This window comes from Bemisia tabaci, chromosome 9 (assembly GCF_918797505.1).
Source record: "Bemisia tabaci chromosome 9, PGI_BMITA_v3".
Lineage (NCBI taxonomy): Eukaryota > Metazoa > Arthropoda > Insecta > Hemiptera > Aleyrodidae > Bemisia > Bemisia tabaci.
In genome coordinates this window covers 27,758,305-27,774,016 of record NC_092801.1, presented here as the reverse complement: position 1 = coordinate 27,774,016, position 15,712 = coordinate 27,758,305, and the positions used below count along the sequence as shown (strand labels likewise).

Genomic DNA, 15,712 nt, shown 5'->3' with positions numbered 1-15,712 from the left:
TCATATAATCAGCCACATGTTCCCCCAAATTAATGACGTTATTTTCTTTTTTCAATAAAGTTAATTTGCATTCAACGTTCGTAAGTTAAGCAAAAAGTACCTATTGATACAAATAGAAAGACATGAAAATAGTATGTCTAACATTTCAGTTGTTTTTTTTTTTTATTTATTTTTTGTTTTTTTGTTTTTTTCAATAAAACAAATTGACTGGGACTAGAATCATTGTATCTCTGAAGACAAAAGCTAAGTTTTTTGATACAGAAATACTAATATATTCATCCTTTATATAATCAGGGAGATGTTGACCCAAATATTGATGTATATTTTCTCTGTTCGCCCAAATTAATGATGGTATTTTCTTTTTTCAATAAAATTAATTTACATTCCACGTTCTTAAAGCAATATTTTCTCCAAAATTCAGCAAAAAAATAACAATTTATACCTACGCAAAAAGTAAATAAATAAATAAATAAATAAATAAATAAAGCAATGACATGAAAGTAGTATAGGTAGTACACATCTAACATTTCAGTTACATCTATTTGAATGAAAAAAATGGCAACTTAGGAAGCACATAGGTCACTTATGATGCGTATTCGGGCATATGCGTAGAGTAAAAATATCATACTTTACGCCGAAAAAACGAAACTGAAAGTTAAATGCGTTAACTTCCAAAAACCATACATAATCCAACGAAAATAAATAATTGGTAAATAACAGCTTTCTTGTATGCAAAGAAAAAAAATTAAAAATGTTAAAAAAGAGATGTCGACACAAAATTACATAGCCCCTTCAATTCTGAAGATACTACAACGAACTGTACCTTAACATTTTCATATCCCAGAAGCAAAAGTTCCCATGACGAATATTGCTATCGCTAGCGATTGCAAAAACCAACTTGTTTTATTTTACTTCTGATTTACAAGCGTTTCTTAAATGAGCGACAAATATTGGTTCTTGATTTCAAAATGTTTCCGAAACATTGGTATGGGTGTTTGTGACCGTGTCCATGGAAAAAGGAACCCCCGTCCACATTGACTTACCGTTTCTCTGTAAAAAAGTAAAATGGCGGCGGAAATTTCGAAACGTCGCATGGCGCTTGTGATACTATGACCGGAAGGTGACGAAATCTCGTTACGTTCCTTGGTCCGGGAAACGACGTATTGTCTCTGAGTTCTTTTCCTTGGACAGTCGCCGACAAAATACAGGAAAAATTTATTATTCACCCCTCGTGAGAGCATCCGAGTCAGGAGGGAAAAAGAAAAAACGAGCGGAAAATAACCGAGTCAGGTGGGCCGGCTATGAAATTTCGAGAAGGCGAGAGGCCAAAGTCCTTCACGAAGGGGTCAAAAGAGTAGAGGTTCCGGAGTAAAAATAGAGCAAACGGGGGGGGGAGGGGGCCAGGTCAGCGCTCCAGTCTTGCCGCGGCTGGACGGAAGAGATACAGCCATATGATCCGAGGGATCGGCTCCTGTCCCTCCCTTGGCCGTCCCGATGATTGAAGGCGCTTCATATTTTTAGCCCCTGTCAAATGACAGGCTCCGCTTCCTCCTTCGACGGACGCCGTCGCCGTTGACATATTTATCCGGGAAGCGTCCGTGCGAGGAATAGCAATCCGAAGTCCGGTGAAATTTGGTAGTCTAATGGAGAATTTGCATGCAATTTTTTATTGCTTCATCTGAAAGTGCTTTTTTCTGATATGGGAAATACGAGTAGTATAAAAACAAGTGTAAATGTAAGAAAATGCACCGCCTGGTGACGTCATCTGGCGACATTTTCCATTTAAACACATGAATTTAAGCAGATCAGATCATTTTGTCATATCTTCTCCAATAATCGTTCGATCCATGAACCAAAGGTATCTCGAGTTCAGTTCACTCAGTAGTTTCCACTTTAACACGAAGTTCATCAAATTTCAGACACCTACAAACTCTCTACTGATATGGGGAAAAAAAAAAAAAAAAAAACCTAAGAAGTGGCCCGAACTGTATGTAACAAAGGTGTAGAAATCGTGCTGGGTTCACACCATTTCGCGGGGAATACGAAGCCAAGAAGTTCCAAAAATTATAATTAGAGTCAAAATTAATTTTTTTTTTTTTAATTCTAATGCTCTAATGCGTCTGGGATTCTAATTCCAGTACGAAACAAAGGTTGGGAGGAGTGTTCAGCTCAGGCAGTTTGCATTGGAATATGTCTCTATTGATATGTTATTTAGAATAACAGTCTCCTTCAAAATTCGCCTTATCTCTATTTCCATAGGTTTATTAAAAATAGAGAGAACACAAAATTACTACATATGATTGACACATCATAATTTGGTAATGGAACAAGCTACCAGTAGTCAAACCCTGAGCAAGCACGTCGCAATTGATAATAACGCCTTGATGCGACTATTCGTGCTCTCTGGATACGCGTGTGGCCTACACAAAAAACTGAAGGCGTTTTTTCGTCCCTCTCACTTGAGGTGTGCAGTCCATCAGGCCTTCATCGATGCCTCCGCGAATAAAGTTAGGGCCCCAGAGGGCAGCCAACATATGGATTTCAAATTGTCCAGAACGATTTATTATTACAATTGTCTACGACCCGCCGTTTAAAAAGCATGCATTGGACCTGCGATTTGTTTTTGCATAAATTTACTCATTTTGACGGAGGAACGGTTCATTTATGAACATTCTTGGTCATCTTGGTTTGATATTGGAATTTGAAAATTAGCAGTGACATTTTTTGTGTTATGAGGTTGGCTGCCTTTTGGGCCCTCCATGAAACGATCTGCCCATATACTCACTGTATACATACTTTAGAAGAAACTAGCATTAGTCAAAGCTTGAGCGAACACGACGCGAATCGATAATACGCCTTCATGCAACTATTCGTGCTCAGTGGATGAGCGTGTAGCCTATACAAAAATCTGAAGGCGTTTTGTCGTTTCTTTCACTTTGCGGCTGTATGTGCTGACTTTAATAGGAACGCACTAATTTGGAAACAAAAAAATGAGTTTGGGTCAGTTTTGAATAGAACTAGTCGTGAATTGTCTCCTCTTAATAGCTCGAAGTCATTTTGAACGTGAAAATAGTTGGTCAAACTGTATCCTTAAACTCAGTCTTGAGGAGGAATAAAATTTGAAACCTTTTTTCAGTTCAACTTGATGCACCTTAGTGCGTTCCTCACTACAGTCACGGTTCATTTGATGACGGTTCATAGCACGGTTCATAGCGGTCAACATTTTAAGAATATCCCCAGTATTAGCATTTATCTGATGGGGAATGACGGTGTGATAACTACTAGGTGATAGATATAGAATATTTAAAATGTTGGGAATAATATCACTGTGTCATTCAGTGTATCAATGTTTTTCCACAATGAAAAGTCAAGATATTATTCCTGCATTATAGTAACTGGACTTCAGTGACATTTAAGCCGAGCTCGAGCTAAGCTATAAAAGTCGCATGTCAAGAATTCAATCCCTTTAGTTGAATGCAATCAATTTCAATTCTTAGAAAAAGTAAAACCTTTCAAGAAAGGTTTGAAGAGCTCTTCAGGAACGAAGGCAATACTCCGTGGAAATGCTTCGCAAAATTATTTGCAAATCAAATTTATGTTTAAAACTTCGTCTCTCTTCATTACTTCCTTATTTATAATTCATCTCTGCCGCTAGACTGTCATCCAGGGCTCTGAACTTTCACTTTAAAAATCCTTACTTTCAACCCAACGTCACAACAAGGTCTTGCTTTGATTTTCCGGATCTCCACTCCTCGAGGAGTTCCCCCTCCTTACATTTTTTCACTGATAAAAATGGAGCTTTCCTTCTCTCGGCAGTTTTTTTTTCGTATTAATCTCCTCAGGCTTGATTTCGGAGAGGATTAGGTTCGGAAGCAGCTCAAAGTTTTATTTACTCGACGACTTTTATTTATCTCCGAATTGACCGAGGGGCACTGGAAGCTCACATGTCTGTTTGAAAAAGTGTGCAAATTACCCCCGGAACATACGGCAAAATAGAAATGGATGATATCAGCGGAATGGGATTCTCCGAGTGAAAAATTGATGAAGGCTTCATTTGTTTTAGCTAAGGTTATTATTCGAATTGCATTTAAAGAAAACACGTTACCTCAAACGTTATATTCCAATGGGAGTTTCATTCTGTTGGAAATTACAGAAAAATTGTGTTTTGAAGCAAATACAACACTTATCTGTTGCTACTGACTTAGTAAGAGATAGTATCCTCGCACTGTATGTGTACGGTATCCAAAGTATGTTAAAAACAATGGTGGTATGCTGCCGTCTGCCGTACGGTATTTGGTGTAAAATCGTGTATAAAAATGTGGAAAAAAATTCTAAAGCCCTGGATAGACGATCAAATTCCCGAACCAATTCCGATCAAAGTAGCATCAAAGTGTCGGGAGTCATCAGTCTTAAACTCATTAATTTGCTTAATTTTAAAATGAAAACTCGGCAGAAATGTTTCCTGTGGCAGGAAATGATGAATGGTGGCACTCCATTCTGATCTTACTTTGAACAAATAACGTCGCTCCTCTGACGTAAGGGCGTAACTTGATTTCTACGTGACCCCTGTGCTCCGTATAACTCTATGCTTTCTAAGGCTCATGCAAAAATCTAGATACGCCCTTTACGTCAGAGGAGCGACGATAAGTGCGGCCCGTCAAAATTTGATGGTAGATGGTGACCATCAGTCATCAGTATGTCTACTTCGGTCGGAATTGATTCGGAATTTGATCGTCTATTCAGGGCTTAAAGGTAAACATTCTAAAGAATTTCTGCCCATACCTGTCGCTAAAACTCTTGGGAAAAGATGATACTCACAATTTGGGGAAGGTCAGTAGATTTAGCTTCTGAAGGGGGAAAAGTGTTTTCTTTAACGTAGGAAATATCGATGGCTAAAGTGTAGAACCACGTACATCTTATAAGTTTGTAACGTTGCATACATCCGGTTAAACTCTATTTTTTCTGCTGAAAACTAGCCAACGTAATTTTTTGAAAACACCCTTGATTTTTTTTCTCAGTAGGCAGAATATTCCGTAAAAATTTCAAGATCTATAGGTTGACTTGTTCTTCCTCGAAAAAATAAAATAGAGTAGAGATTTTGAAACTTTGCGACGAACATACGTGGTCTCGCACTTTGGCGACGATACGCTCATGCTTAAGGGTAGTTTAACCTTAAGCCACCCTTTATGGATACTCTAGTTCTATCTCAATATGAGCGCTTGTGATATCTGAATAATTTTAAATGTCACGGTTGCTTACTCCGCAGTGAAATTTGAGAGGTCCGATTGAACAAACGCGCAAAAGCCACGCGATTCCTGTAGCACTTACGACCTTCAAAAAATCCGTTCGATGGTCGGGGGGATCAGCCCGGAATAAATTTTCGAGATGCGACACTAGCGCCACGACACGACGCGGTAACGGCGTGAACGCGAAGCTAAATTGGATTCCCACGCATAATTAGATTCGACTCCAGCCACCCCGTCAATGCTTGTGCGGGAGGGAGGAGGGGGCACCTTGAATTTTCCCGCGCATCGAATTTCGCGTCCCCATAAATCGTCGCTCTCCTGGCGTAAAGACGTATCTCGATTCCAGCTTGAGCCTTGGAAAGCAAGGGTCATATGCGCTGTAAGGCTCATCTCTTAAGCGCACTTGATGGTCTTGCGTTAGAGAAGCGAAGAAATTACCCTCTTTTACTGTCATGCGACACGCTGTTTCCTTGGCCGGTGCAGCAAGCCTCCTTAGACACCGTCGTGGATTTTTTTTTTTTTTTTTTTTTTTTTTTTTTTAGATTGTTATTAAACGGGTCCCTTGAAAATCGAGATGATTGAGACGTTAGAATTACGTCATAGCTATCGGAGCTATTTTCTGTTGAGGGCATTTTCTCGTTCAGGGTAAAAGTCTCATTAAGTGCCCCATTTCTTTCATTACAACGTCACCTTCCGGTCAAAGTATCACAAGCGCCATGCCACAGTTCAGAATTTCCGCCGCCGTTTTATTTTTTTAACGAGAAATTTTCAACGAAGCTGTTTGAAAATTTCACTGAATTTTCTTTGCGATTTCTTGTAATTTTCTTCTATCACAAAAAGAAAAAAAAAAAACTGCTATCATCTGATCAGATAGGAGGATTAGGAGGGTGAACTTATCTGAACAAAGCTCTGACATCAGGGGAGGGATAGTGAGAGTGGCGCATGTTTTTGGACATTCCGCACTGAATCGCTTGAAATTTAAGGTGAATTTATTACATAGAAGTACAAAAAAATCTCGACGTTCATTATAAATCTCTAAAAATGAGTTCTTTTTTAATTTTTAGGACATAAAAACACATTTTAGCTGGATGTTTTCTAAAAAATATGTCTCGAAACAGGAATGTTGAAGCTTAAAGTATCTTAACGAAAACGCGCATTTATGAAATCTTCTCGACGATAATAAGTCGAATTTTCAACAGATTTTTTTCTTATAAAATACAATTCTAAGGTTTGCTATTAGATGTAATAATTTCATTGAACCCTTGACTCTCCCCACCTTCTTTTCCTGGAATACTTTAATGAAGAATGGGAGGAAGTTATGAGCGACGAAGGATTTTTTCTGTCTACCCTCGTTAACCCTATACAAGTAAAATAAACACGACTAAATTTATGTGCCGTTACTTGAATGGATGCGCTGCAGTAATAATAGCGAAATTAAGTGCGCTCCACTGGATTAAGTCTCTTGAGATTGACACGACTTTAATGAGAAATTACTTCCTTTGATGCCACGGTGACGTCAGAAACTTTTAATTTTGTTTGATTCGATTAACCGTTACGTTTAATTTAAAGCGTTAATTTAATTGGCTTTACCACTAATCGTTGATTCGTCACCTTTGTACCAATGAATCACAAGCGCCATGCGACGTTTAAAAAATTCCGCAATCATTTTATTTTTTGGCAGATAAATTGTTCAACGAAGCTGATGGAGGACAAATTCAATTCTAATTTTTTTCTCTTTTCTTTGTGCTTAAATTGCAAATGAGTGAAAGGCGAGTTGCTAAGGCATCTCTTTAAAGTAAATATATTCTAATACCTATATATTCTAATCGGTTTATTTTCTCAGGTATACATTAGGTGATTCGATATGGGCGCCATATTTTGTATCAGAATGACATGCGGTATCAATTAGTTCCATGTTTCAGGTACTCGTCTCTCTCATCGAATTTCGAGATCGCAATCCTGATGTCACGAGACGAAAGAATTCACTTACCGAATTTGAGAAACTAATTCAGCGCAATAAAGGCAGGGTACGGTTTCAATATCAGTATCGAATGCGATATTTTTCCTCTAAAAACCATGTCTTTATTGCGTTGAATTTCTTTCTCAAAGGAAAACGAATTCTTTAGTCGCGTGACAAAAGAATCGCGATCTCAAAATTCGATGAGCATGACAATTAGCTGAAACTATGGAACTAATCGATGAGATATATAAGTTAGTTAGTTAATATATTTAAGACATTTAACTTCACAGGCTATTAACGTCTTTACAGAGAATTTTGAAAATGGGAGTATATACGAAAATTTAGATTTTTAAATTAAGAGAGGTGAAGAGTTTCAGAATTTTGGTAGTAATATTGGGTTCATCGCATGTAAGTGGGTTTGTATTTCTGTTGATTGTAGGGGAGTAGATCTGTGATTGGAGATATCTGGAGGGCAATCGCATTTCATTATGACACAAAATATATAGCGTCCATCAAATCGCCTTAATTTAATGAAGTATGCAAAATAGCATACTTAGTGAAGCACGACGTATACCTATCACTCGTAAATATATGAGATTGAAAAGTATATGCTTATTGGACTGCTCCCATCGTGGCATTCATTGGAGATAATGTTGATATTGATGATGCTTGTCATTCGGATGACCACCATTTAAACCTCGTTCATCAAGCATTAATCAGGAGGAAAAAGGGTACATTTCCGCCACCGACAACCTATGAGTCTAGGAGTAATTAATGCATGACACGTGAAATTTCTCTCGGCTGTCTCGGCTCGCGAACGCGGGGAACTTTCCCACTTAGGGTTCCAGCTTTCAGTTTAGTTAATTGACTGTGTGGGTAGACCGTTCGTGACGAAAGCTCCCGGATTAAAATTGAATGGCGCAGCTGCCACTTACGTCAGAATTTCGGGGGATGACAGTCGGACGTATTTATGCTGAAAGGAGCTATGTGCATAGGGATTGGGTGTGACATAGTTCCTTTTAGCATAAATACGTCCAGTTTCGATTTGTGGTGTGGAAGCGAGGATGTGGTATAGGGAATTCGACTGTCCGCTCGCGGCAACTTCAAATAAAATATGCATCGGAACAGACACTATAGTGGACGGTCGTTTAATATGTTTTAGAAAATGATAGGGGAGAAATAGACTGAAAGTACAGACTAGACAGATTTAAGTTAGAGAGATGCATCTGTATTCGACATTTCGAAGACAGATTTATTTAAATGGTGCTCCTACATTAAATAAATATGTGTGGAATAAATTATTGATACTACATCGCAGTGTTGCGTATGTTGCTTACTCACTGATTGAAGGGGCGCCTTTTATTGAGATCCATTCCCAATAAGCTGGGGCTGATATAAATAAACTAGGAGGTCATGCCCCCTGGTCGCTACGCGGCCCAACCCCCAGAGGGCGCTTCACCCTCTCTTAGGCCCGCTCCGACGAAAGAACGGCCCAAAAGAATGAAAAGATTTTTATACCCGACTCTCATTTGTCCAATTTCCCTCTGGCCGGGAACAATTGGACCAATAAAAATCAAATAAGAAAACCGCCATTTATTTCCAACTCCAGGCCAAGACTGAAACCAAACGGAACGAATGGAACGGAGTGTTTCGTTACTTTTGGATAGTCCGTAGTAAAGAAGCATACCTTCGGTTCTTTTACCTTACCCTTCTAACAGGGTTAGGTATCGTAGAGCGCGAGCGAGTGCTTTAAAATGACCTATGTATGTACGGTTGGTTGGTAGATACGCTTATTTAAAGGTGCTATTAACTTGTATATATGGTTGGTTGGTTGGTAGATACGTTTTTTGGTGCTTTTGTATGTATGGTTGGTTGGTCGATACGTTATTTGGTGCTTTTAACATCTGAGCCATTGACACCTTAGAGGAGAGATCAAAATAGTGTAGTGCAGATGTGTGTGTAATAGTGTGTATGGTTGGTCGGTAGATACGTTTATTTGGTGCTTTTAACATCTGAGAAATTAACGCATTAGAGAAGAGATCAAATTAGTTTAGTACAGAATTTAAAAAAATTAAAAAGTAGGGTCACGAAAGGGTAGTACACAAAATTAAAAGATTACGTATGTATGTGTGTATGTTTGTATGTAAAAAGAAGTTTTATTAAAACGCACGCATTGAACACCCATTTCTTCCTTAACAACGCACTTCCACGCAGGGCCGGATTTACGGGGTGGCCACATGGGCCGCGGTCCATGGTGGCAAATTTTGCGATTTTTTTTAAGTTTGGTTTAAAGAAAATCGGATTCAGAAAAACAATTACCAACGAGAAAGGCGACAGAATCTCTCTTTCCCGAGAGTATAGTTTTTGTCTAATTCTAATTCTCTGTATCTAATTTTGTCGTCTTTCGGTGATACAAGAGACAGCACCTTTAATTAGTCGAGTTAAAAGAGAAACCAAACACGCCATTTAATTGGCCTGGAGCGGCGCGGCATAGAGAGGAATGATGACCAGGACTTGAGATGAGAAGGAGAAGCCCTCTGCGCGGCGGTCGGCATGTAACACAAAATAGCGCCTACAAGACTGCATGAATACTTCACGCATTGCGTCAAGCACAGTGCGGTCAAGAGCGGTCGGCGCGTGAAACGCATAGCGCCTTCAAGATTGCACGTTACTTCACGCATTGCGCCAAACAGTGCGGTCAGCGCGAAATGCATAGCGCCTACAAGACTGTATGAATACTTCACGCATTGCGTCGAACACAGTGCGTTCAGCAGTGGTCGGCGTGAAACGCATAACGCCTACAAGACTGTAGGATTACTTCAAGCATTTCTCCAAACACAGCGCGGTCAACGCGGCGCGGCAGCGGAAGTTATTTTTTAAACTAATGTGCAACTACACTGTTCCTCTTCTACGTCTTTTTGCTCGTATAAGATCGTCTTGATAATGTCGAGAAATTTTCAGGTCTAATGGAATTACTTCCTACAGCAATGCGTTCATTGAAAGTATGCTTTTAACTTCGGTGTCATTTGTTGTGTTGACCCTTACACCTTTCATCAAGGCCTCTGTAAGTTATACATAGTTTTACATACGTAATACATAGTTTTTAATTCTGTGAAATAAAAGATGTGGATGACTGATAAGACAGAAAATAATAGAAATACTTAAACTAGTTTAAAATTGACGATTAAAAACAAGAATGTGGTCATGTTTCCTTTCTTTTCTTTATTCACGGACAAAAGAGCACGAGGTTGTTAGATTATGTGAACATTTCCAATTAATCGTGGTAATGCCCCAATTAATTGTTACCCCAATAAATTAGGTTACTAACCCAAATATTGCAGTACTACCACAATTAATTAGGAAATGTCCGTATCATCCAACGAATTGGGGCAGTACCACAAATTTAGATGATAACCCTTGACCCTTTTTTCCCCTCTGTTATTGTAATTTTCGTCTGCTGGACATGAATATAAAATTTGTTATTGCAAAAGTACATTCAAGTTAAGGCAAAAAAAATCTTTTATGGTGAAATTTGGAGCGTAGAAAACTTAAATAGATGCAAAAATTAGCATGATCATTTAAACTAAGCAGGTTTGAATTTCAATTTTTTGCAGCCACCTTCAATAACGCCATTAGGTATAAGTTTTGACAAATTGCGAGATTCATTCATAGCCTTGGAAAACAACCGATTGGACGTCATAAGGAGGGCCGTAGAGGTGGCCACGAACCGGCGAAGCAACGTGACGCTCAAATTTTTGGATGTTGTAGGACACGCGGATTATGCCCTCGAAAACATACGACGCTATTTCGATGCCGGTAAAATCAGACTGGACTTCGAGAGAGTAGAATCAAACCTTCCAATGGAGGATGTAATTGCGGTGAGATGAAATTCTTTCACTTTGTTTCGATGATTTCGTTGAAACCTGCATAGCTTATGATAGCCAGACACCGAGACAAAATTTAAGAATTTTAAACTGGATATGCAACAAGCTTATCATGCCCGTCACTGTTTTGGATATTTTGTACCGTTTACGTTCGTGTATTACGGGGTTAAACTGTCATGTACACACATACACATAGATGAATATAGACGGTGAAATTACCAGACAACGTATCTCATTTGCGGTATTTAAAAAACTCCACGTTCGTTCCACAAAGAAGAAAAATCTCGTAAGTTTTCAAGAGAGGACGTTGGGTAGTTTTCCATCCAAAAAAAAATTATGACAGGAAGTCTGCAATGTCGCAAACCGTGATACATGGTCTGGTAGTTATACACCACCGATATGTTGCATGCAATGCAATCTCTCTTATCAGCATCGCAATTATAATGGATAAGTAAAAACAGGGACACAAGGGAAGCTCACAAGACGTTTTTTGAATTTCATGTCTGGAATTTTAAAATTTGTAGTTTAATGTTTAGTTTTATCAAAAATTCTATAGCTCCAGTCGAACTCAAACCCCTGCCCAAGAATAATAAGACCCAGTAGATGAAGCGCCGATCCCTCCCCTATAACTGATCCTGGACAAAGAGGACGATTGGTTGGTTTGTTTCGAGGAAATTTGAGAAACCTCCATTTTTCGTGGAGATGTATGGTCCGGTATTTCACTATTGAATGACGTGAAAATCATCTTCGTTCCAGAAAACACATATCCTAGAAGATGAGAATTACTTGAGTGTGCAAATGCATAAGCTGGCCGAAATTATCAAAGATTTAGAGGCGAGGGAAGAAGATCTGCCAGAGGACTTGTTGGACATGCTGAGGCCAATAATGGACAACATCAAACAGAGTGAACAGACCGTGGCTCCTCTTGAAAAACACCTACACATCGATATAGAGGAGGCCAAAAGAAGATTACATTTCTTATGAGGTCAGTGAATTTTTAGCCTACTGAAGGCACAAACATGGCGGATAACGTCTTACCAACAAAAGCGTTTATCATTAATATTTCGGGTTTGAATAGCGTGTTATCTTCAGATCATAACAATGACAATATCCGGAGGATTTGCAAGGAGGGTCAAGGAAAAAAATTAGAGCCAGGGAAATTTTATTTAAAAAACACCTTGATTGTTATTACAGAAAATTCAACTCGGCCGTAGTCGGTCTAGTTGGAAACAAAAACTCGCCTTAAAAACTGTGATTAGATCGCTTTTGATAACCTCAAACTGTACACACATTTCATTTTGATTGTTTCTCTCATTAATGTGTGCGTGCACTGAAAGTATGGTTTTAACTTTGTCGTACTCTATAGCGATAATACTTGCATTTATTGAGGCCTCGGTGAGTATGACATTGGGACCAATACGGAATTAATTTTAGGGGAATAGTTAGTTAGTTAGTATATTTTAAGACATTTAGCGTCACATGCTATTAACGTCTTTACAGAGAATTTTATTAATGGGAGTATATACGAAAATTTAGATTTTTAAATGAAGAGAGGTGAAGCGTTTCAGAATTTCGGTAGGGGGATAAATATATTATTAAGAGATGGTAAATATATTTAATATGAGTCAAAATAGCATTATTTGAGGCAGTTTAATTTGGGCACCTGAAAATCAAAGTATTAGGGTTATGTTTGGTTCCTCCCCATTACATTGCCTCTTTTTTTGACCATTCGTGCTGATCGTCAAAAATTTCGTATTCACATTAAATTGTTAAGTTTTTCAAAGAAAAAAAAATAGCATTTTTTCATCGAGTTGCATCGCACTCAAGAGGAACTTGCATTGTGAAACCTGCGTTATTCCTGGGGCATACTTAGTTTGAAAAATGCAAGTAATGTTTCATTCATACTTATTTGAGATAATGATCTGAAATTCTAACTTGTTTTCAGCCAACTTCAATACCGTTGAGCGAGAGCTATGACGATTTATTAGTTGCATTCATAGCTGAAGAACCCATCCGAGAGGCCGTCATAAATGAAGCAATAAAGTGGGCCACGAAGGAAAACAGCAAAGAGGCGCTTAAATTCCTAAAGGTGGTGCGAGAAGCAGATGACGTACTCAAGAAAATAAGACACTACTTTGATGCTGGGAAAGTCTTGTTCGACTTTAATTCTGGAAAGTCGAACCTTACAGTACAAGATATGCTAGCGGTAAGAATCATAATATTTCTGTTGCTTCAAATGAATGAGTTTAGATGAGTATGTTAAAAATTTGCATAGCGTGTGTTTGGACAAATCACTTTCAAATGTCAAACAAAGCTGAAATTGTGGTGGTTTGACGTGAAGTCCCATAAATCGACGATGTAAGTCGGCAAGACTTCCTGTCAGACTTTGTTTTTTAAACGGAAAACTACTCAACAGCAATTCGTTAGACTGACGTGATTTTTCTTCCTTGTGCGAGGAAAATATGCAAAAACTTCAAGAAATGATGTCAATTTCTTACATACATACGAGTCGCTGTTATAGCGCTCTTTGGCGCTTTGCGACACCTAATCGCCACAAAGCTCGGTCTTCCCACAGGTTATCAGGGAGTTGACACTCCCTCATCTCACTTAACACCCCCTGTCGCCAACCTCTCACTGGGCGTCCCCTACGCCTCCTCCCAGGAGGAACCCAATCAAGCATCTTTTTTGGCAGCCTCTCTTCCGTCATCCTATTGACATGACCATACCAAACAAGTTGTTTGGTCATGACGTCGAACACGATGTCATTTTCGACTTCCATTATCTGACGCACTCTATCATTACGGACCCGATCTCACCTAGAAATTCCTGCCGACCTTCTCCAGAAATCCATCTCCGTTGCTCTTAGCATATCCTGTGTCCGTTTCTTCAGCTGCCAAACTTCACATCCGTATGTTAATATACTTTTTACTACAGCGTTGTATATCCTCCTCTTGTTATCTTTGGAAATCCGCTGATCCCAGAGGATTCCATTTAACATCGCTATAGCCTTCCTTGCTAAGGTGTTCCTTTCCCTGATAGCTTGATCCGTCCTTCCATCCTGGGTCAACCGCACTCCCAAGTACTTTAAGTGCTCGCAGCATTTGATCTGCTGCCCATCCTCCAACTCAATGCTTTGCTGATCACCACCAAAAGTCATCTTCTCAGATTTGGATATGCTGACTTCCAAACCCCACTTCCGATATTCTTCTACTAACTTGCGCATCATGTACTCCGCGTCTTCTTGATCTTGAGCAACCACCACCTGTCAATTTCTTCTCCTTTTAAAAAAAAAATTAACATAGAGGCGGAGATTTTTTAGACACCGCAAATGAGATATGTGATTGCGGACGTACCCTGTCGAAACGTTGTTTCAATGAAAAATTACTAAAAATTTTGATCACATAAGTTTGGGATTGAAATTGCCGAATCACAATGTAACACCACGTACTCTCTCTAAACATAATAATTAACTTAATCAATCGCAAATTCTTTTCAGGACACTATACAAAGCGTTCTTTTTGAAATCCGATCATTCACCCCAACTCGGCAAAAATCGCTGTACAGAAAAATTTGCCCCCATGAATTAATGTCCACTGCCCCTTGGTGGTCACGTGTATTTTAAATTCTTCATTAGAGTTTATGATTTATCCTCTGATTTTGTTTTTAAATGTTTACACTTTGTCCCTACATCCAACCTATTGTCTCTGCATCCAACTATGCATGCAGTTGAGTGAGCTCCTAAACAAAGTTATAAATTATAGCACTATGCAACATGTTATCGCTTCAAAATTTTACGAAGAAAACAAATTACACGACTGGAGGTCTGCAAATCACCTTAACAAGATACAAGTGCTCACAATTAACAGTGGTAAAATGGCAAAAATACAAATCACGTATTTTGAATAACCCAACTTCCAATCGGTCTGTGTTTAAAATACTTGTTCGTGCCCTATTTAGAAGTTTATGAGTTCTTAAGTTTTGATATTCGCGTTATGTGAATCGTTTTCAACGTAAGAAAATTCTAGAAAGAAATAGTGAACTTTTTTCTGCTTCTGGCTTTGTTTATTTTACCCCATTTGGAGCTGAAGAAACATCAGAGTGCAGAAATACAAAAGACAAGAAACCCATTTTATTTCCATAAAAATGTGTTCTTTAAAATCTCAAAGCTCAATTAGTGTTTAACTGCGATTCATCTTGTTTCAGAAAACCATGATCATGCGAAATGAGACATATCTAAATGATCAGCTACAAAGGTTGGCCGCATCCTCAAAAGAAATGCAAACTGAAGTGGCAAAAGTGCCAACGGATTTTTACAGCATGCTGCTACCTGTAATTGAGGCAATGAAGAAGAGTGAACAGGCACTGATTCCACTTGGAAATCAATTCAAAATCGATATGGATGTGACCATGACCAAACCGATGTCCGGGTAAAACCATAAAATGAAAAAATGTATCCGCGACTAAAAAGGAGAAATTAAGCCTGAATCACCAAGATGAGTCTTGGTCCAAGACTCATCACAGTTGATATTTTTTGGTTTTCTTGATAGCGTATAATTTTATCAACTAAATATGCGTTACATCGCTTCAACGGTGATGAGCTCATTCATTTGTCTGCATTTGAT

At 38.7% G+C, this 15,712-nt stretch overlaps 2 protein-coding genes across 3 annotated transcripts in view; one reads left to right on the top strand and one right to left on the bottom strand.

Moving 5' to 3' along the window:
* Positions 1–15,712, bottom strand: part of LOC109040352 (uncharacterized) — a 111,760-nt gene that overhangs the window by 69,850 nt on the left and 26,198 nt on the right. The gene's annotated exons all lie outside the window — the stretch shown is intronic.
* On the top strand, positions 10,117–15,575 carry LOC109040356 (uncharacterized). Of its 2 annotated transcripts, XM_019056266.2 has the most exons (4): positions 10,117–10,270; positions 10,821–11,084; positions 11,847–12,075; positions 13,036–13,173. In XM_019056266.2, the coding sequence occupies exons 1-3, from the start codon at positions 10,211–10,213 to the stop codon at positions 12,072–12,074; spliced, it is 552 nt and encodes a 183-aa protein (XP_018911811.2). In that variant the 5' UTR covers positions 10,117–10,210; the 3' UTR covers position 12,075; positions 13,036–13,173. The 2 variants fall into 2 exon arrangements, with proteins under 2 accessions (XP_018911811.2, XP_018911810.2); XM_019056265.2 differs by lacking the exons at positions 10,117–10,270; positions 10,821–11,084; positions 11,847–12,075 and adding exons at positions 12,347–12,485; positions 15,294–15,575 and having other exon boundaries at positions 13,036–13,296.